At 61.8% G+C, this 17,324-nt stretch overlaps 2 protein-coding genes and 1 non-coding gene across 23 annotated transcripts in view; 1 reads left to right on the top strand and 2 right to left on the bottom strand.

Moving 5' to 3' along the window:
* Positions 1 to 666: 666 nt before the first annotated feature.
* Positions 667 to 5,959, top strand: RCOR2 (REST corepressor 2). Of its 2 annotated transcripts, NM_001206075.1 has the most exons (12): positions 1,459 to 1,585; positions 2,310 to 2,366; positions 2,651 to 2,731; positions 2,971 to 3,023; positions 3,111 to 3,272; positions 3,384 to 3,508; positions 3,602 to 3,671; positions 3,759 to 3,974; positions 4,278 to 4,355; positions 4,489 to 4,546; positions 4,686 to 4,915; positions 5,029 to 5,958. In NM_001206075.1, the coding sequence occupies exons 1-12, from the start codon at positions 1,459 to 1,461 to the stop codon at positions 5,341 to 5,343; spliced, it is 1,572 nt and encodes a 523-aa protein (NP_001193004.1). In that variant the 3' UTR covers positions 5,344 to 5,958. The 2 variants fall into 2 exon arrangements, with proteins under 2 accessions (XP_010819441.1, NP_001193004.1); XM_010821139.4 differs by lacking the exon at positions 4,686 to 4,915 and having other exon boundaries at positions 667 to 1,585; positions 5,029 to 5,959.
* Positions 5,960 to 6,135: 176 nt separating this feature from the next.
* The window catches only part of MARK2 (microtubule affinity regulating kinase 2), a 55,673-nt gene continuing 44,484 nt past the window's right edge, over positions 6,136 to 17,324 (bottom strand). For 8 of the 20 annotated variants that reach the window (XM_059882975.1, XM_010821100.4, XM_059882974.1 and 5 more), the window contains 12 exons: positions 16,606 to 16,842; positions 16,056 to 16,175; positions 15,859 to 15,958; positions 15,669 to 15,781; positions 14,592 to 14,724; positions 14,155 to 14,336; positions 13,739 to 13,836; positions 12,791 to 12,952; positions 11,911 to 12,168; positions 10,869 to 10,895; positions 8,914 to 8,958; positions 6,136 to 8,281 (listed from right to left, as the gene is read on the bottom strand). In XM_059882975.1, the coding sequence (XP_059738958.1) occupies positions 7,921 to 8,281; positions 8,914 to 8,958; positions 10,869 to 10,895; positions 11,911 to 12,168; positions 12,791 to 12,952; positions 13,739 to 13,836; positions 14,155 to 14,336; positions 14,592 to 14,724; positions 15,669 to 15,781; positions 15,859 to 15,958; positions 16,056 to 16,175; positions 16,606 to 16,842 (1,836 nt within the window). In that variant the 3' untranslated portion in view covers positions 6,136 to 7,920. 20 annotated transcript variants of the gene reach the window in all.
* Positions 13,843 to 13,915, bottom strand: MIR2406 (microRNA mir-2406). The gene has a single exon (NR_031305.1). It is a non-coding gene; the product is annotated as a microRNA mir-2406 (primary transcript).

Below are 17,324 nucleotides of genomic sequence, written 5' to 3'. Positions count from 1 at the left end.
CCGTGCTCGTCCTGGGGGAGGGGGCTCTCCGCCCCGCTGGGGTGACAGTGAACTCGGGGCGGGCGTGGGTGGGGGGGAAGACAGACCCCTAGCTTTCCCCCCACTCTGCAGTCCAGGTCTTCCCCTGCACTTCCCATGCCCCATCCCGCAACCCCATGGGCCACTGTTTTGGGGTGCGCACTGCAGCCGTTAAAGGGAATTGAGGTGACCCCTGGGGACCGAGTGATGCACACCAGAAGCCAGGCTCCTTGGCCCAGTAGCTCTTGGAGGAATTCAATCCTCGCCTGTCCGGCCTCCCATCCGCTCTGGCCCCCAAGGGCGCATGAAGTGTGTGTGTGTGGGGGGGTTCCCCCTGCGGAAGGGGGGGGCGGGGAGTTCCTTGGCAGGAAGGGAAATGGAAGGAAAAGCTGGGCTCCACCCGGGCGGGCGGGCGGGCGGCCTCAGGGCCCCCGGGGCAGGCGGCGGTAACCCGAGCCCGCTGCTGTGTGGGGCTGGTGTGCGCGTGGGTGGGGCTGACCCCTGGCTACTCCTGGGGGTGGGGTGGGGGGGCAGAGGGTCTCCCCCTGGGGGGTAAGTCTGCGAGCCCCGGGGCCCGGCAGAGGGAAGCGCGCGCCACCCGGGTCCTGACCCCACCCCCCGGAGGTCTAGCCCCGGCCCCCAGGCCCCGCCCCCCGGGCCCTGCCTCCCACCCCAGGGCCAGATGTTCAGCTGGCGGAGGCATCGGCTGGGGGAGGGGTGCTGAGGCCGCAGCCGGCACTACTTCCCTGCCAGCAGCTTCATTGTGTGCGCGAGGAGCGAGCGGCGGCGGAGAGCGGGCGGGCGAGCGAGCAGCCCGAGCGCGCCGGCTAGGGTGCGAGGCGGCGCCCGCGGCTGCGCTCCCCCGCCTCCCGGCAACTCTGCCCCAGCGCCGCGCGCCGTGCGCGCCGTCCCGCCGCCGCCGGCTGCCGTCGCAGGCGGGGGTCTGGTCTGGACAGGGGTCCCCGCCCGGGACTGGGGCATCCTGGTGCAGCCGAGAGACGCGGAGCTCGCGGGGAGGGGCGGGGGCGGGCGGCAGTTGCGCCGCAGCGCCCGCTCGCTGAACTGCGTGGGCAGGCGGGCAATTGGGGCTCCAGGGCGCCCCGAGGGCAGGTTGCTCTGACTTCTCCGGGGAGCCCCCAATTCCGTGGGGGCGTACAGAACGAGCGCGCTGCAGCCGACCGGACCTTGCGGCTCTTACCCCGCGTACCCCACTTCTACACAAACTTTTCTGAAGCCCTCACCTCTGGGGGTCGCGGAGAGCGCCGGGCTGCCCGCTGGGCTTCTGCCCCGCCGGACCCTAGCCACGCTTGACCTCCTGGCTCTCGTAGCCTCAGTGGCGACCCCTCCAGGCCGGGCCGGGCACAGCACTCCGGGCGAGCGCGGCAACCACCGCGGCTCTGCGAAGGCTCCCGCGCCCCCCGGGGCGGCTGGGCAGGGGTAATGCCCTCGGTGATGGAGAAGCCGAGCGCGGGCTCCGGGATCCTGTCCCGCAGCCGGGCCAAGACGGCGCCCAACGGCGGACAGCCGCACTCGGAGGATGACAGCAGCGAGGAAGAGCACTCGCACGGTGAGCCCGGCAGCCTGGGGTTAAAGGCGCACCGGCCCGGGGCGGGGGGAGGCGCGCGGGGCAGAGTTGCCGACCCCAGGGGTACTATTAGGCGTGGTTCCTGCCCACCTTGAATCGGAGCCTTTGCTTTGCTCCCCGCAAGCCGGCACAGGGAATCTGGAGGCTGGGCCCCTAGCTGCCGGGGAGGCGGTCCTGCTTCTCCCCTCCCTGCCCTCAGTCCCCGAGGTACTCAGGCGTCCCTCCCTTTCACAGCTTAGGCTCCTTATACCTTACCACCTTGCAGAGGACTGAGATCTGGCCGGGGCAGGAGCTGGAAAGACACCTCCACACCAAGCCGTGAGGCTCATGTGGTGGGGAGGAGCCTTGGATTCCCTGCAGGGCTGTGGCCCAGGTCTAGGGGCAGCCCTCCAATCCCCCCCCCCCCCCCCCACTAAGTCAGAACAAAGGGCTCTGCTGGGCCTGGGCTTTAAAACTGACCCCTATCCTTCCCAACGCCACACCCCCCCCCCCCCCCGGGCTATAGCTAGGCAAGGTCTCTCCCTTTTCCAGCTCCTTCTGTGATTGAGGGTAACTGAGGAGATGATCAGGGAAAAGTGAGCCTCCTGGAAGGTGGGGGCCCTGGGTGGTCAGGAAGAACTCCAGGCCAGCCACCTCCCCCGCCACATCCTCCCATCCTCCCACCCTCCCTCCCTGGAGTCCTGACTACCTCCCCCTGGCTCCACAGACAGCATGATCCGCGTTGGAACCAATTACCAGGCCGTAATTCCGGAGTGCAAGCCTGGTGAGTGGCAGGACAGGCTGTGAAGGGAGGGGACTTGAAGGCCCGTGGCTTGGCCCTGGGCCCCACCTGGGGGAGCCCTTGACTGGCGCCCACTGGTGGGACAGGCGGGTGTGGGTGGCCGGCCCTGTGGCATGGTTAGTTTTCCTGCTCTGCCTTCCTGTCTGGTTCTCTGCCCCTCCTTCCCCTCTGGGCCTCACCTCACAGGCCTCACTCCACCACCCTCTGGCCATGGGTCCAGGCCAGGGCCACCCGGGTGATGGTGTCCTCTGTCCTCTGCCTTTCAGAGAGCCCCGCACGCTACAGTAACAAGGAGCTGAAGGGGATGTTGGTGTGGTCCCCCAACCACTGTGTGTCAGATGCCAAGCGTGAGTGGGGTGGGACCCTGGGTTCATGCATACCCTTGGGAGCTGGGGGCCTGGTTCTCCTATCAGCTGCCGGCCGGCTCTTCTCGGAAGTGGGCTAGAGGCTGAGACATGTGGGTTCAACCCCTGCCCTGGGGCTCAGGGTCAGGGGCCTAGTCCCTGGGGGCATACCCCTGGTCGGACAGGCCTGGGTTAGGAGTTGTAACCCCTCCTCCAAGAGCTGGCTCCTCCCGCCTCTGCAGTTGACAAGTACATTGCGATGGCCAAGGAGAAGCACGGTTACAACATTGAGCAGGTGAGCCTCCGTCCCGCAGGGATTCGGGGAGGAGACAGCACCGTGCTGGGGGCAGCTGAGCCTGAGTCCTCCTCTCTCCTGGGCCAGGCACTGGGCATGCTCCTGTGGCATAAACACGACGTAGAGAAGTCGCTGGCTGACCTGGCCAACTTCACCCCATTCCCGGATGAGTGGACGGTAGAGGACAAGGTGCTGTTTGAACAGGCCTTTGGCTTCCATGGCAAGTGCTTCCAGCGGATCCAGCAGATGGTAAAGCCCTCCACCCCTGTTGGCGCTCCTTGGCCCCTTCTTTCTGATAAGCCTTCCCGGGGCCTGGAGTCTTAGGTGGGCTCCAGCCTCTGGTGTTCCCCCTGCCCCCAGCTGCCTGACAAGCTGATTCCTAGCCTGGTGAAGTATTACTACTCTTGGAAGAAGACCCGCAGCCGGACCAGTGTGATGGACAGACAGGCTCGGCGGCTTGGGGGCCGAAAGGACAAAGAAGACAGGTGGGGGCCCAGGGCAGCTGTAGGTGGGGGTAGACGGCGCTCCTGCAGGCCCTAGCCCCTGCCTCACCCGCTCCTTGGCCCCCGTGTAAGCAGCGATGATCTTGAAGAGGGACGAGGAGCCGTGAGTGAGGGGGAGCCGGACGCTGGAGACCCCAAGAGAGAGGTGAGGGGGTAGACTCTGCTGGCCCGCCTGCTGGCCTGCCCTCTCCTTGGGCTCTGCGCCGCCCACCTCTTCTTTTTTCCCTGGCAGCCTCTGCCCTCTCGGCCCCTGAATACCCGCCCAGGCCCAGGAAAGAAGGAGGCCCAGGGCTCCCAGTACCGCCACCATCCTCTGAGAACTCGGAGGCGCCCGCCCAAAGGCATGTACCTGAGCCCCGAGGGCCTCACCGCAGTGTCGGGGAGCCCGGACCTTGCTAACCTCACGCTTCGAGGCCTTGACTCCCAGCTCATCTCCCTCAAGCGCCAGGTAGGGGGCCCAGGGAAGGGAGGAGCTGTGAGAGGTGACAGTCGGCAGGTGGGAACTCTTGACTGGGGGCAGCTGAGGTGTAAGGGAGGTTGTGTGGTTGCCAAGCCTGCATCTTTCCCATCCTCTGGGTTTCTGGGTAACTTGATGTTCTTTTTTGGTCATTAAAAAATAAATCAATAATGCTAGTCTTTGAAAAGGGGCGAACCCGTGTGTCTCCCCTGCTGAATGGTTGTGAGCGATGAGATGAGGTAAATGGCTGTGTGAGGGTTGCTATGATGGCCCTCCCTTGACTTACCTTCCCAGGTGCAAAGCATGAAGCAGACCAATAGCAGCCTCCGCCAAGCCCTGGAGGGCGGCATTGATCCACTCCGCCCCCCTGAGGTGAGGCTGCTCTTCCAAGTTTGAGGGGCAGGAGGGAGTCTGGCAGCAGAGCAAGAAAGGGGAGTTTTGTTTGGAGAGCAGGCCCTCTGTTCCCCTATATTTGAGTCTCAAGGATCCATGCCTTGCTCTGTAGGCCAATACCAAGTTCAACTCCCGCTGGACCACGGATGAGCAGCTCTTGGCCGTACAAGGTGGGTGAGGCTCTGGGGAGGACAGAGGGCCCCAGGAGTGTCTCCTTCCCCCCAGGGAGCTGGGGCAGAGGGGAAGGATCAGGAAAGTAACTAGATCTAAGGCGGTATTCACACTCTGCTGCCCTTTTGACCCTTGCAGCCATCCGTAGGTATGGCAAAGACTTTGGGGCTATTGCAGAGGTGATTGGGAACAAGACTCTGACCCAGGTGAAGACCTTCTTTGTGAGCTACCGGCGCCGCTTCAATCTGGAGGAGGTGCTGCAGGAGTGGGAGGCCGAGCAGGATGGGGCCCCTGGAGCCCCGGTCCCCATGGAGGAGGCTAGGAGAGGGGCTCCCTTGCCAGCCCCAGCCCTAGAGGAAGATGATGAGGTGAGAAGGGGAGAGAGAAATGCTGCGAGGAGAGAGAGGAACCACCTCCGTCCTTAAAGACTGGGCTGAGGGCATGCTCGAACCTGGTTTCTCACTCTTCTGTCTCCTCTCAGGTCCAGATTACATCCGTCTCCACGTCGGGACCCCGATCGGGGCCCCCTGCGCCGCCCCCTCCTCCACCTCCCACCTCGCTGTCCCAGCCGCCCCCACTGCTGAGGCCACCCTTGCCCACTGCCCCCACCCTGCTTCGCCAGCCACCCCCACTCCAGCAGGGCCGTTTCCTTCAGCCCCGGCTGGCCCCCAACCAGCCACCACCACCTCTCATCCGCCCTGCCCTGGCTGCATCCCGCCACAGTGCCCGCCCTGGCCCTCAGCCCCCACCCACCTTGATTGGAGCCCCTCTGGAGCCTCCGGCACCCTCGCTCTGAGCGCTGAGGCTCTCCGCCAACCAGAGGCTCCAGAAGCCCTCGGCTGGGCATCCCTGGGGACCTCCAGCTTCAAACCAAGGACAGAAGGGACTAGAGGTCGCGCCAGGTCTTTCGAGGACCCGGGGCTGCCGCGACGGGCACAGCTGGCCCCGTGGATTCTGCACGTTGTTTCTGGTGGCCAAGCCTGGCCAGGGTCTGGGGCCTTGTGAGCTGGCCTGAGGGTACTTTCTTTTCCTGGCTGGGACTGGAATGGCTGCCTCCTAGGCTGCCAGGGCTTAGCCTTTGGTCCTGCCCTTCGTGTGTAGGGGGTAGTGACCATAGTGTGGGGGTTGGGGGCAAGGACAGTTTAATGTGCTGGCTGTTCTTCCTCTTTCCCTTCTTGTAGCAATAAGTCTGGGTGAGGTGGGGAGGGCGCTGGAGGGGGGAGGTGGGCAGAAAGGTCCCTTGGGGCCAGAGAGCTAGCTCTCCTGTCTTCAGGGGCCGGGGTGGGGATGCTGAGGAGCTCTGAGGGTGCCCCCCCTGTCCACCAGCCTGGAGTAAGGAGGGTTGGGAACATATGCAGACATGGGTTTATTTTTCAATGTTTTTTAAAAATAAAACCTTCAAGCTCACTGAATCTTTTGGTTTAAGGGTCCCAGGTTTACTGTCTTTGTCAGGGCCACGGGTCCACCCAGCACTGTCCCCCAGGCCCCAAACAGCAATCAGTTCTCCCAGCAAGGCAGGTGGGCTGGGCCATATCTTGCCCATGGGGACTGGGTCCCTGCCCAGTTGGGATGAGAAACAGGAGGCAGCTCAGATTCCAAACATTCTCTTTATTACGTGTTTGATCCAGAGGAGAAACTAAGTGCAGGAAGGGGGGCTGGGTGGGGAGGGGCCACCTTGCCTGGGAGCCCCCCGACCACCACCCCCTTTGGGAGCCAAGCCTTGCCCTCCGGGCCCCTGGGAGCACCCGGGCTGTTCCATAGGGCAGGAAGGGGGAGGGAAGGAGGGAGGGGGAGCCCTTGGTAGGAGCCGGAGCCCACGGTCAGGGCTTGGGGCGGGAGGGCTGAGGTTGGCGAGGCCCCTTCCTGGGACCCAAGGGCTCGACTTGCCATGGAGCCAGGCCTGGGAGTGGGGTGATGAGTAGGGGTGGAGTCATCATAAATCAAAAAAAAAAAAATAAAATAATAAAATAAAAAATAAAACCCATCACAAAAAATGTACAACTCAGGTGAGGGTAGAGGCAGCCTCTGTTTAGGACCCCCTCCCCCAATTTCTCAAGAACAGAAACAGCAGAGAAATAAATTAAGGGATGCAGCGGCTGCCACCAGCCAAGCGCCCATAACCAGCCACTCCCACACTGGCTGCGGAGGTCAGCGAGCTGGGAGGCCCTTGGCCTATTTGCCCCCCAACCCCGTGGAGGCAGAGGCTCCCGGCCCCGCTGCCCTCCGCAGCCTTGGCCAGGCGGCCCTGGAGGCCCGGGGCAGTGTCTCCTGAGAGGAGGGGCGACAGTGTGAGGAAGAGAAGGCAAGGCCGAGAGATGAGTGGTGAGGGAAGTCACTGCTATGGAACTAGCTGGTGCCCAGATTAATGCCAATGACGAGGGGCAGCAGGGAGAGGACCGGTGAGGGGGCTGTGCTTTCAGACAAAGGCTCTCCCAGAAAGGAGGATGCCATCGTCCCTATTCCGGAGACTAGCAGCCCGGGCAGCCCCCGGGGGCCAGCGAGCCCATCTGCCCTGCGGTCCCCTCCCCTCCCAGCCCTGGGGTCAGCCCCGCCTTCTACCCAGGAGGAGATGGGAGAAGATGGCACAGACTTTTTGAGGAGGGGAACAAATGTCCCCACAGCAGCTTGTGGAAGGAAATGCCCAGCCTCTGGGAAAGGAGGGGCAGAGGATACAGTGTGGAGGGAGGCCGAGCCCCGTGCCTAGCCTGCCAGCCCCAGGCCGCCGCCAGCCCCCCGCTTCTGGGCTGCGCGGCACCCCCGCCCCAGCCCCCAGCCGCCCAGGCCTCCAGCCCAGGGGCCTGAGGTCAGGGGAAGGCCACCTCTGGTGGTTTGCTTGGAGGGGAAGGAGAGGAGAGGGGAGAAGCCCAAAGTGGGCCTGGCGGAGGGCCTGACAGGGAACTCCACCACTCTTGCCTGAGAGTGTTCCAGCCCTGAGCCACCCTCCCGGGAAACCCCACAGATCCAGTCTCGACTGTCCCAATGGGGCAGGGAGGAAAGGTGGCCGCTGGGAAATTTTTTTTTTCTTTTTTCTTTTTGGTAATAAAAAATTTCTTGGTTTAGGCGAAATACTCTGTGCAACCGCAGTACCGAGGGGGAGCCCTGCCCCCCCACCCCCTCCCTCCCCTTCCTTTGCCTCCTGTGGGAGAGAGGAGGGAAGGGGGGCTATATGGGCAGGGTAACTGTGGGGAGGGGGAGAGAACCATCTCCCATCCCCCACAAACATGGAAGAAAAAACTGAGAAGGGCGGGGAGGGGAAGTGCCAGCAGGGGAGACACACCGACCCATCTCTGCAGTCTGGCCCGGGCGGGCGGAGCGCCGGCCCAGCAGTGAAGTCCAGCTGGCCGCCTCCGCGCCCCCCACTCCTGGCAGCCTATTAAAGCTTAAGCTCGTTGGCTATTTTGGAGGCAATGTTTTTGAAGGCCATGGAGGTGCCTGATATCCGCTTAAACCGAACGCCGTTGAGAGACAGGCGCGGCAGTTTGCACACCTCCATCTCCCACTGCACGAAGCTCTCGTGGCCAGGCGTGCCGTGCATGCACAGCAGCATGTACTTCTCGTGCAGCTCGCTCTGGCAGCTGTTGGCGTCCAGCACCTTGCGGATCTCCCGCATCATCTCGTTGGGCTCCATGGAGCTCGTGGTCTTCATGCTCCACGTGAAGCGCAGTGAGCGGGGCTTGGCCTCCCGAAAGTCTTCCTTCTCTTTGTCGTTGCCACCGCTGCCCACCACGTGAGGTCTGCGAAGAGGGCAGAGGCGGGCATCAGGCGGGGGCATGGTGTCCCACCCACGGGAGCGCCCCCCTGGCAGATGGACCCTGAGACCAGAGAGGACAGCAGGAGGGTGCCCCAGAGACAGCGGTGCTAGAAGAGGGAGCGTTAGAGCTGGCCTGGGGAGCACAGCGGGGTGAGGAGGGTGGGCAGTCCTGCACCCCCGTCTCTCAGGGCAGAGCAGGGAGAAGCCAGCCCTTGGCCAGGGGTGACGAGGTGACAGCTTCATGCTTTCCTTCGAAGAGGGGAGGGTCGGGGAAGAACGGGGAGCACTGCACAGTAGCCCTGAGCAGTTCACAGACCGGAGAGAAAGAAGTGGCTGCTTCAGGAGAGCTGAGCTTGTCCGTGGGTGGGAGTCTGTAGCCCCAACCACCCGGCCTGGGGCTCCTGCTTCCAGAATCTACCGGATCTCAGGAGAAGGGCCCACACCTGCTGTGGTGGCAGTGAGGGATGCTCTGAGGAGAGGGAGGCCCCACGAAGGTGGGGCCAGGGCAGAAGCACGGGAGGAAGAGCCGTGTGGCAGAAGGAAGAGAGGAGCAGGAGGCTCGTGGCGAGCCTGGTGGCCCGCGCAGGGCCGGCGCTGGCTCCAGCCCTCTCTCACCTGTGCGTCTCCAATCGGTCTTTGCTTTCAGGTTCATTCAGGTTCCTCAAAAAACAGAGCGAGGGAGAGTTTAGTGCTGGGACCTCTGTGAAGGCGGGTCCGGGGAGGTGCCACCGGTGGGTGGGCGGGACCCAAGCCCAGAAGGCCACTTGCCCATCACTGGCAGGCCATGAGGCTCAGTGGCCCGCGGCCCCTCACGCTGGCAGCTTGACCGTCCCTCTCCAACAGGGAGCCCAGCACGGTGGGGGGGGCTGCCCCTCCCCACACGGAGATCCGTGCCAGCAAGGAGGAGCCAGGGAGGAGGGTGTGGACGTGCGGGCGCTCATGGAGCGCACAGCCCACAGCCAGCACTCTGGGGAGGGGGTTCCTGCTCTAGGGCCCCAGGGCTGGGTCTCAGAACTGTGGTCCTCTTAGAGGGAAGGGGCGAGGGGATAAATAAAGGCCTCTCTTGGGAGGCTCAAAGGGCTAAGATCTGCTGGGAGTGTGCCTGGGGCTCAGTGCCTGGGGCTGGATGGGGGGTAGAAGGGCCCTGAGGCCTGCTGGAGACAGGCCTGCCTCCCTTTTTCTAACTCCCCTGCCTGCCAGGCCAACTGCTGATACAGAAGGGAGACGGAGGGCAGGGCAGGGCAAGCAGACACCTTGGGAGGGTGGGTGGGGAAGAGGTCTGGCCCCGCTGAGCGGCTTCTCCAGCTCCTGGCTGGAAGGTGAGTGCCTGGAGCCGGGGAACTGGGAGTGCAGAGGAGAGCAAGGACGGAGGAGAGAGCAAGCAGCAGCAGCACATGTAAAAGGAACACAAAGAGACGAGACACACGAACGCAACCAGCGCGCTGCGAGCAGGCGCCTGCGCTGAGCAGGGGAAGGAGCCTGGCTGCGCTCTCGGGCCCCACCTGGCTCCTGCCCCGTGGGTGGAGGCCCCCACTGGGGCCCCATGAGTCAACAGCCAGCCATGCACTGAAGAGCTGGGTGGGGAGCGGCGGGCGGAAGGGGGAAAGCCTGGAGACCCTGTCTCGGCTGTTTGTCAGCGGGGCACCGGGTGCCTATCAGGTGTCCCTGCCCCAGGGCAGGGCCTGGGCTGCCGGCCTTGGGAAACCAGGGCTCCAACCTGCTCCTCAGCTTGGTATGCAGCCCACCCAGGCCTCCAGACAGGATGAAGGCAGGACTGGGGGCAACAGAGCCAGGAGTTGGCCCAGGAAGGCAGGTGCCTGAGTGCGGGGGGATCTCCCTCTGCTGCCAGGGCGCAGGGGTAGGATGTCCCAGCTCCTGGCTTGTGGGAAGCCACAGGCCAAAACTGGAGAACACAGCCCAGAGAGAATGTTCCGGCTCCAGTCGCCCAGCAAAGGCTGGAGGCCCGAGGCCTGCTGGGGTTGGGGAGCGCTGGGCTTATTCCACGGAGCTGCCAGAAGGGGGTGCTGTGCCCTGCTCGAGAGGCAAAGGCTCCTCGGGCCTGAGGCGTCAGGCAGAAGCCTGGACACCCCGGTGTCCCTGCAGGGCCCCTGAAGTCCTGCCATCCCAGAGGACCTGCAGTTCAGGGCACCAGGGAAGAGGAGGCCCAGGAGACCCAAAGTGAGACACCATCCCAGACACACCTCTGACCCGGGTGGAGCTTCTTCAGAGCGCATGCACAGACACGGGAAACGGCCGAAGAGGAGCCCATCACGCTTGTGATCAACACCCGGGGTAGGGGGCCGGGGGGAGGAGACAATCTTAAAGGGAGAATTTCCTGAGAAGGTCCCCCTTGCTGGGGGACGGGCCCATCGTTTTCAGAGCCATTTGCCCTCAGTGAGCAAACATGGCCTCATGGGCCACCCTGTCAGAGGCTGTCGTCTTCCCTTTAAGATGGCAGAGAGAGTGCCACACGGACATGGTTAGCAGATGGAGGAGGGCGCAAGAGCCAAAGAGGGGCGTTAGTGATGGAGGCAGGACACAGACACACACACAGCGGGCTCAACGCCTACCTTCTGGCAAACCTGAAAGACAGATTTCTAAAAAAACAAACAAAAAGACAAAATAAAAAAAGAAATAAAAAAAAAAAAAAAACCAACAAGACGGTATGTGGATAAGCAGGTGGGGAGTGGGCTTTACAGGTTCAAGGGTCACCCCCATTTTCGGAAGAGCCGCTCAGCGAGACTAGAGTCCCAGACACCCCCATCTGCTCATGCCCCACCCTGCAGCCCCACAGCTGCATGCCGAGGTGGAAAGGGGCCCAGCCTGGCTACGCTAGCTGAGTGGAGCCAAGTACAGGAGGAAGGGCAGGCAAACCCACTCTCTCCAAGCCTCCTGCTTGCTGTATCCTGAGCTCTGCTAAGATGGCTGAGGAAGCAGGGAGATGGAAGCAGGGAGCAGCCCACGAGGCCGGACAACCGGATGCACAAGGATGAACGCTGTTCCTATGGGTCGTCAGGGGCCTGGAGTGAGAAACCTCATGAAGAGGATCTCCACCCGTTCCCACACGGCAAAGCGCCGCCCTGGGCCCCCGGCCTTCATCCTGGCACACCACCCCACCCCCACCCCACCCCATCCCGCCCAGCAGACAAAGATGGCTGCGACAGACAAAACCAACTGGGTGGGGAGCAAGGAGGTCAAACGGGGCGAGACAAGAGACCAGGAGAAACTCTCCTTGCTGGCCCAGCCTGGCTCAGGCCTCATGACTTTGCAGCTGCGTCACCAAATATAAGTTTCCATGGGAACACAGGAGAGAAGAGGGGGGCTTTTATTTTAGCATCTGAGTTCACACTCTCCTAGAGAGGAGGCGGCATCGGCCATCTGCTTGGGCCAGAGAACAAGGGGTGTGTATGAGGAGCTGGGAAGGCCTGAGAGGGATGGACAGGTCTGAGTGCCTCAGGTGCCAACAAGACTCACTTTCTCAGGCTTCCTGAGGCTGCTTCTAACCCCCTAGGGACCTACTCCCAGCTCTAACCCCAGCTGTTCTCATCCCCTCCCCCAGGCAGGTGCAGGGCCTGGCCTCACCCTCTCTGCTGCCCTAGGCCCCCTACTCACCTGCGCACAAACTTGGAGGTGAATTTGCTGAAGATGCTCCCCGAGGCCCCCCGCCGGCCCTGGCTGTTGCCAGAGGGAGAGGCTGGGGTGACACCGTAGGGCAAATTCTGCTGGTCCCGCACCTGCCGGAGCTGTCCAGCGTGGAAGGTGCTTCGACTGGACACACCCCGGGGGAAATTAGTTCGGTCTGGGGCTCCACCACTGCTGCTGATGTTGTGGGCGGAGGGGGAGGCGACAGGGACACGCTGTGGGGCTGTGCTGTGGGAAAAGAGGTGGGGGTGGGGGAAATGCATCAGGGCCCAAGAAGGCGGCCCTGCCAGCGGCTGGAGCGCCCTGGGGTGGGAAAAGGGAAGGGGAAGCTAGGGCAGAGGGAGGCAGCCACCACAGAGGACACAGAAGGAAGGGATGTGACCACTGAGGACGCCAGTAAGGGGGAGGGGGCAGGAGATGGTTTCGGGGAGGGAGGGAGGCAGGGAAGGATTCGTGTGTGGAGAGCAGTACAGGCTGGAGAGGAGCAGCTCCCTGGGAGCTCGGCAGACTGGAACCTCCACGGGACAATGCTGACCAACCCTCAAGGACTGAGTCCCTGTGATGCTGACTGTCCCCGGGTCCTAGGGAAGTCCAGGAAGGCTCAGAACAAAAAGGCTTCCTTCTGGAGCCTCGGGGCGGCTTCGTGCATGTCTGTTCTGAGAGGGAGAACTGGAGGAGAAGAGGGCCGTAAGCTACTTTGCTTCCCTCTACCTCCCGGCTGCAGCAGACAGCCACCTCTTGTGGCTAAGATGACAAGAACAAGGCAGGACCCCCAGGTGGGAAGAAATTGTGGGGGACGGAGGGGGGCAGGCTGAGGGCAGCGGTGCGTCAGCTGCCCCAGCACACTTGCCTGGGCCGCGGCACCTCACAGTTACTGTCCGTGGGGGGCAGCCCAGTGGCCTTGTTGGGGTGCACGGAGGCCGACATGGATTTCTGGTGCTGGCGGGGCCGGGCCGCAGAGACCGCGGCGGAAGCAGAAGCCGTGGAGGCCCGGGACCCTGGCATGGTTAGGCTAGGAGACAAAAGCAGCGGAGAGGCCTGGGTTAGGGGCTGGCGGGGGCAGGAGGCTTGGTTAGGAAGCAAGGGCGGGGTGGGAAGGGCCAGAGGGGAGCCCTGGCAGGATGCACGTCAGGCCCAGAAGCAGCAATGGGGCACAAGTCAGAGCCCAGGGAGGCAAGGCTGCGAAAGCGGAGGGCAGGGCGAGGAAGGCGAGTGGGCCAGAGCCTGGGGAGGGAAACCCAGAGTGCGGGAAAGCCGACAGGAGGCCACTGCCCCCGGGCTGCACTGGTCTCCTAGGAATTCTAAGAACAAGGACGTGCTGTTGCCAGAAAGAGCAGGGCGCTGCTAAGGGGAGATTTCATTAAGCTCAGAAGACAAGGAGCCAGGAGCTCAACACTGACGGTCAAGATCAGGGGGTTCTGCTCTCACAGGCACAGCTGGAGTCACCCTCAGTGTGTACACCCTTCAGGTGGGCATCTCTGGGTTCTGCCCTGAGCTGGGGTCCCTGGGGCACTGATGCCCACAACAGCACAGTTGCCATGCCCTGGCTGCGGTCAAGAAGCAAGAAAGTGGCTGAGATGGTCATGGAGTCACACTGGGTACCCCGCAAAAAGCAGTCACAGGAGCACAGGGAGGAGGAGATGGAGGGGAGAGCAGGGAGGTGCTGGCGTATGGACGGCTGGACTGGACAGAGCCAGGACGGGACTCCAGGGTACAGGACGGGAGGAGTGCTGCTGACAGACGTCACCACTGAGGGAGCGGCTCCGGGGCGTGGCAGGCAGGGCCCAGGCCTGCTCACCTGTCTTTGCCATTCTGGATGGAGGCCTGGCCAAGGCTGGCCCTCTCCAGGAGTGGGGAATTCCTGCTTCGGTTTGTGCTGGTGGAGAGGACGCTGTTCTGTGGGGAAGAAGGGGAAGAGCTGTATCACAGAAACCCAAAGTGGTCACAAATCCAGCTTCCTTCTTCCCTTTCTACCATAAGCAATGGAGGGGGGAGCTGGGGAGGAGAAAGGATGTTGCTTTGACTCTCGGGGGCAGGGTTTTCTACAGTAAGCACAAGTGGCCCAGGAGGGAAGGTCAGGTAGGCAGCCAAAGAAAGCCGGGTCTGGTTAAGGAAGGAGCTGCCTAGAGAGGGCAGGCCCCATAGCAAGAAGGCGGGGTGGGGGCCTGGGAAGGAGGGCGGGGCTGGCCAGGAGGGGGCGGGGGCATGGCTTACCGTGGAGGGCGTCGGGGTGGTCTTCTTCCTCTCCAGGCCAGGCAGGGGGCTGGCAGGCACTTTGGCTGTGCTGCTGGCCTTCCGTCCTGACTCCCGGTCCTCCTCAGGCCGCTTGTTTTCTGCGTTGCTGCTCTGAGTCTTCTTAGAGTAGGAATTGGAAGTGGGGATGGCAGGGCCAGCTGCTGGGCCAGAGGGACAGTGGGAACGGGTAAGGGTGAGGGAGGCACACCGAACACCCACCATGTGCTTCATGCTTCCTCCTGTGTTGCCAGCAACCCCATTTCACAGGGTTGGAGGGAAGTGTACTGCAGTGACCTGTACAAGGACATGCTAATACGGGCTGAACAGGGACTGAAACTTGGCTGTGCCACCCGAAGCCCCCAGAACCCATCGGGAGAGGGGTGAGCCCCACACCTGCCACTCTCGGAAGCACTCACCCTGGTCACTGAAGCGCCGCTGCTTGGGGTTGGCGGAGACGCTGCGCTGTACCTTGTGGGAGGGGGAGGGGGCACTGCTATTGGCCAGATCAGCTGAAGGCCGGGGCTTCAAGGTGATGGTGTCGCCCTCCAGCTGCGAGAACACAAGAGGGAGGGGTGAAGAGCTGCTTGTGGAAGATCCCACCTCCATGCCACATTCCTGCCTGACACAAATCCACCTGGGCTCCGGTGAGACACACCCGCTGCAAGACCAAAGTGCATTTAGATAAACACAGAGAAAAACAAGTAGCAACGCAGACCCTGACAAACAGCCAAAGACACACCAACCTCCCCACAAAGACCCCTGCCCTCAGAGAGGGACACGGACACACATGCGCGTGTGCGCAAGAATGAGCATTCAGACTCAGAGACATCCCCCAATACCTCCTGAGCAGGCTAAGAACCAAGGAAAGGAGTCTGACACCACCAGGGGGACAGGGAGGCCACACGTGCGTGCAAGCGGCACACAGATGGTAAGCAGGACCCGACCCCCAGAGACCCATGGGTTCAGGTGCAGACACGGTGACCCAGACAAGCAGAGCAAGTTACGAGGCCTCCAGATGGACAGACGCGAGGGATGGATGCGCAGGCCCCCAGATACACACTCCCAGACATGAGCACTGAGCAGAAGCAACAGACTCACGGCTCCTGTGAGAGACAAAGCACCCAGGAATCCCGAGAATTCCCGACACAGAGACACAAAACATATGGAAACACGCCTAGGGGCAACAAAGAACTGACCCAGATGGACCGAGACCCTGTCTAACCAACACAGAATGAACCAGATAAACTCACCGTGTGGTAACCCAGACCCAGGCCCGACCCCATCAGCTTTCCTATTGAACCACTGATGGCGATCAGAGAAAGCAAAGGCCAGAGGGGCCTTAGCGACCCCCATAGGTGGGGCTTAAAATCAGTCAGTAGAGAGCACAGCTACACAGCTACTTGGAGATGAGGTCTGCCCTCAACAGCTGCTAGAAGCAAGGGGCTGCTGCTGACAGAGGACGGCACACATGGGGACGGAGCGGGGGCACGCACCTCGGAGCTCTTGTAGCCCAGGAGCAGATAGGTGGCCATCACCTCGTTGTACCTCTGGCTCACCAGTGAGTCCTGGATCTCTTCCCGCGTGTAACCCATGGACACCATCAACTCTGCACAGGAGGGCACACAATTAAGGCGGGTCCTGAGTCCCAGGCAGGCTCAACCTCAGTGCCCAGCACAGCCTCACCTGTCCGCCGGGGGTCCTTGTAGTCAGGGAGTGGCTCCACATAAGGCTTTAATTCATCATCTTCATGACCCACATTCATCCACCGATCTTTCATGATTTGCTGGGGAACAAAGGGAAGGAGAGGGCAGAGAGGGAGAACTCAGCCTGGAGGTTTCCTTGGGACCCAGGACCTGGGCAGAAAGTCTCAGGCTGCTCACCTCTAAAGTGCCTCTCTTGCTGGGATTGAGAATGAGAAATTTCTTGAGCAGGTTTTCACAGTCTGTGGACATGTAGAATGGAATACGGTATTTCCCCCTCAGTACCCGCTCCCGTAGCTCCTATAGGAGGGAAATTTAAATCAGCCAAGGCCAAGGGTTTAAGAAACCTAACATCCAGGCTCCTGACAGTTTGACTGTCCAGGCAGATAGAAACGAAATATGATAGGAGGCAGAGGGCCTGGGACAAGGCCCCTCACTAAAGAGGCGTAGATACCCCACGCCCTCGGGCTTGAGGAGCTCGTGGCTTGCAATCCTGAGTGCCTTGGAAAGGTGAACAAACGTACAATTTATCCCAGCTCTCAAGAGAAGAACTGAGATGATGATGCTGGGTACACAATGCCTTTTAATAGCTGCTACCTCTTGTAAGCTCTTTGAAGCTCTGGCTCAGGAAAAATGTAGAAAAGCAGTGAAGGTGAGAGGTTGGGGACAAGACCAGAGGCCAAGAGAAGAAATGAGAATTCAAATGATCTAAGCCTGCACTTCACTCCACCTTGAGGTTCTGTCCATCAAAAGGCAGGGATCCGCTGACCAGTGTGTACAGGATAACTCCCAGGCTCCACACATCCACCTCGGGTCCGTCGTACTTTTTGCCCTGGAAGAGCTCTGGGGCAGCATAAGGAGGACTGCCACAGAAGGTATCCAGCTTGTTCCCAAAGGTGAATTCATTGCTGAAGCCAAAGTCTGCAATCTTGATGTTCATATCAGCATCCAAGAGCAGGTTTTCTGCCTGGGAGGTAAGAAGGAAAATGTGAGGGAACCAAGTGGACCACACCAAGGCACCGGACAGGAAGGAGCTGAGGGGAACGGAAGAGAAAAAGCAGGAAGTCATCTTCAATCTTAGTACTGTTTCCACCAACTCCAGGGCGGCCTCCAATCTGTGTGAAGACGCTGGGCTGGGTTGGAGGAGGGTGGCAAAGGCCGCTCCCCACACAGGCAGCTGTATGAGGGCTGGGATCTGAAGGCTGAGGGTTGTGAGCTGTGGAAAGCATCCCTGTCAGGCCTGGGTTAATCGTGGTCACCTGCGAGGACTCAGGGGCCCGGAAGACCCAGAGGCAGTCTCACACACTAACATCTGAGGGACAGAGCTGGGAGCGCTCACATCTGCAAAGCAGCTGTGAATCAGCTGTGGGACAGTCAACCCTGTCTCCTCGGCTGGCTGCCAGACCTGGCAGCACCTGAAGAGGTGGAATGGCAGAGGCTCTCTGCTCG

Source organism: Bos taurus, chromosome 29 (genome assembly GCF_002263795.3).
Source record: "Bos taurus isolate L1 Dominette 01449 registration number 42190680 breed Hereford chromosome 29, ARS-UCD2.0, whole genome shotgun sequence".
NCBI lineage: Eukaryota > Metazoa > Chordata > Mammalia > Artiodactyla > Bovidae > Bos > Bos taurus.
This window is presented reverse-complemented; position numbering and strand designations above follow the sequence as displayed.